Source organism: Parasteatoda tepidariorum, chromosome X2, assembly GCF_043381705.1.
Source record: "Parasteatoda tepidariorum isolate YZ-2023 chromosome X2, CAS_Ptep_4.0, whole genome shotgun sequence".
In the NCBI taxonomy this organism is placed as follows: domain Eukaryota; kingdom Metazoa; phylum Arthropoda; class Arachnida; order Araneae; family Theridiidae; genus Parasteatoda; species Parasteatoda tepidariorum.
The window spans coordinates 7,360,720-7,363,511 of record NC_092215.1 but is presented as its reverse complement, the minus strand read 5'-3'; the positions used below and the strand labels follow the sequence as shown (position 1 = coordinate 7,363,511).

The 2,792-nt window shown below is 31.8% G+C and overlaps 1 protein-coding gene across 1 annotated transcript in view; it reads left to right on the top strand.

Moving 5' to 3' along the window:
* The first annotated feature begins 1,542 nt into the window (after positions 1 to 1,542).
* The window catches only part of LOC107454853 (large neutral amino acids transporter small subunit 2), a 79,063-nt gene continuing 77,813 nt past the window's right edge, over positions 1,543 to 2,792 (top strand). The window contains exon 1 of the mRNA XM_071188302.1: positions 1,543 to 2,163. Within this exon, the coding sequence (XP_071044403.1) occupies positions 1,653 to 2,163 (511 nt within the window). The 5' untranslated portion in view covers positions 1,543 to 1,652. The remainder of the gene's footprint in view (positions 2,164 to 2,792) is intronic.

The window sequence follows — 2,792 nt, the reverse complement described above, 5'->3', positions numbered from 1 at the left end:
CACATCCCGACTCTTTCCTGAATTTATGTTATTCCGCTTTTTAAACCTGTCTAACTCACCATGCATAAAAGTAGTCTCATCAAATTCATCGGTTTGACTTCCAGATAGCGGAAGATTGCGGCTTCTTTCAATGCTCAACCAATTAATTAATGCTATTCAATAATAAAGCAAACAAGAAAAATGATTATTTTTACATTCCACGCTAAAGATGCTTTTAAAAATCAGTCTATGTATTTATTTTGAAGTAGAAATTTCAAAACTATTACAAAAAAAGGAAGAAAATAAATCAGTCGAAGACAGAAAAAAGTTCATAATATACAACTTCCTTTCTTTTTTTTGGTTCACTATAAACCATATTTACTATAGCGGAGTTTGACTATATATATANAATGGAGCTTTTGAGAGAGAGAGAGAGAGAGAGAGAGAGAGAGAAAACATGGATTAATGCAAAGAGAAGAAGAAAAATAATTTAAAATATTTTTAGAAAATATTTGAAAGAAATTAAATTAAAAAAATATACATTAAAAAGCCGGAAAACAGAAAAATGAAAAATCTTCAAAAGTTCACACGATTATATCGGTGAAAAAGGAGTGATTTCTAATATTGTATCAATGTAGCGGAAGCAAAATATATCAATACAATAGTGTGAGGAGCACTAAAAAAATTAAAACGAAAATCGAGCACATTAAGTTTTTAAAAAAATATCAAGCGAAAAACAGATAATTAAATGAAAAGAAAATACAGAACAATATACAAAATGAAAATTAATTTTCTTTATTTTCTTCCTTTTTGTCTGAAACTGAAAAGCTAGGAGAAGACAATAGTTCCAATATTATGCACAGGAAACATCATGTATTAAAACATGGAAAACACTGATTTAGCATTGATACACTTACAATTATCTTATTTATGGCTAATGATGATGTTTAACTATAGTATCGAAACATTTATATGCTGTTTGAACCTTCATAATTGCTATTCTAATTTATTCTTACTATGTCATTTTCTTCTATCTTTATAGAATAAAATAAATTTATTGTAGTTCTTGAATAAAATTCAATATTTATATTTCGTTCAAATCCTTAAATTTATTCTTCTTTTTTAAATTTATCTTTTTATTCTTAATCCTTATATTTGTCAGAATTCAATAGTATCAATACATTTACAAAGAAGTTTCTCTATAACCTATTTCTTTATTCAACGATCCGAAAACTATTTCAAGATTACGAGAAATGTAAGTTTAAAAAAATCGCCCGTTCATCCCCCTTTAAAGAAATTCACTCAGTAGACATCACAAAATAAAGGAGAAAAAAAGAAGTAACCAAAGCTTCCTTCCTGCATCGGATAAACTCACTGCACTCTTTTTTTTTTATATATATATTTTTCTCTACCTGTCTAATTCTACATAACGACAATCACAACGGTTTTCCATCTCTTCATTTTCCCCTACTACAATACGTCCCCCCCCCCCTCTATTGTAAATTCAACGCATGCGCAATCTGAAACTCGTAACCACGCGGCGTCTTTCGCGTAAATCGGAGGGAAAAAGAGCGAGACTCGTTCACTCTCGTCTCATCCACGAATTCCAGCAGGAGGTAGATCCGCGATTCTTCATCTTTTCTTCAAATCACCGATCCTCCAATTCAGAAATCATGGCCGAGGAAAGAAAGGGTAGCTACAGAGTAGTACCCAAAGCCGATACCCTACCGTCTTTAATGCCGGCCAATAAAGAGGACAATAAAGATGATGATGCTATATGTTTGAAACCAAAAATGGGCCTTTTAAATGGTGTGACAGTTATCGTGGGAAGTATTATTGGATCTGGAATATTTGTAAGTCCAAAAGGTGTACTACTTGGAACGGGGAGCGTGGGACTATCTCTCGTAGTTTGGATCGCTTCTGGAGTGTTTTCTATGATCGGTGCTTTTTGTTACGCTGAACTAGGATGCATGATAACCAAGAGTGGAGCTGATTATGCCTATATTATGGAATCATTTGGTCCTTTTGTGGCCTTTATTCGATTATGGGTCGAATGCATGATTGTCCGACCCTGTTCACAAGCTGTGGTGGCCTTAACATTCTCTTTCTATGTTCTAAGACCCATGTTTCCTGACTGCGACCCTCCCGATGCATCAGTTCGTTTCCTTGCTGTTCTCTGCATATGTAAGTCATTTTACATTACATTTCTTTCTTTTTTTTACACAATATTACTACATCGCAAGTCCTTTAAGATAAATTCTTTCTGTTTTCGGTCTTATGTTTTTTGTTAAGATTAACTTATCTTAGACATTTTTTCTGCCTTTCTTTTAAAAAGCTATAAAAATTGCAGAAGTTTCTGATGCAAAATTTTGTAATATTACGTTTTCTGAATAATTTGAAATTACCTTATAAGAGCTTCGAAAAAAACAACACTTCCTTCTTTATTTATTTACTAATTTTTTTGAGTTTCTGACGCAATATTTCATGATATGACATTTCCTGAATAATATGAAATTGTATTAAATGTATTCTCACTACTCGTAAAAAATCAATACATCATTGTGCGCAAGTGCTGTGAGAACACTGACTAAGGATGATGCAATATCTGAGACAGAAATCTAATTAATGATTTTTTCCTTTTATTTGAGGTATAAGGTTAATATATTTATATATATACATATATGGCAGTACTTTTACTTTCGTTACTTGTACCGCCGGTACAAGTAAAAAGTACGTACTTTTACTTGTACTTCGTTACTTTTTAAATTTAGTACTTTTACTTGTACTTTCGTTACTTTTTTAGGGAAAAAGTA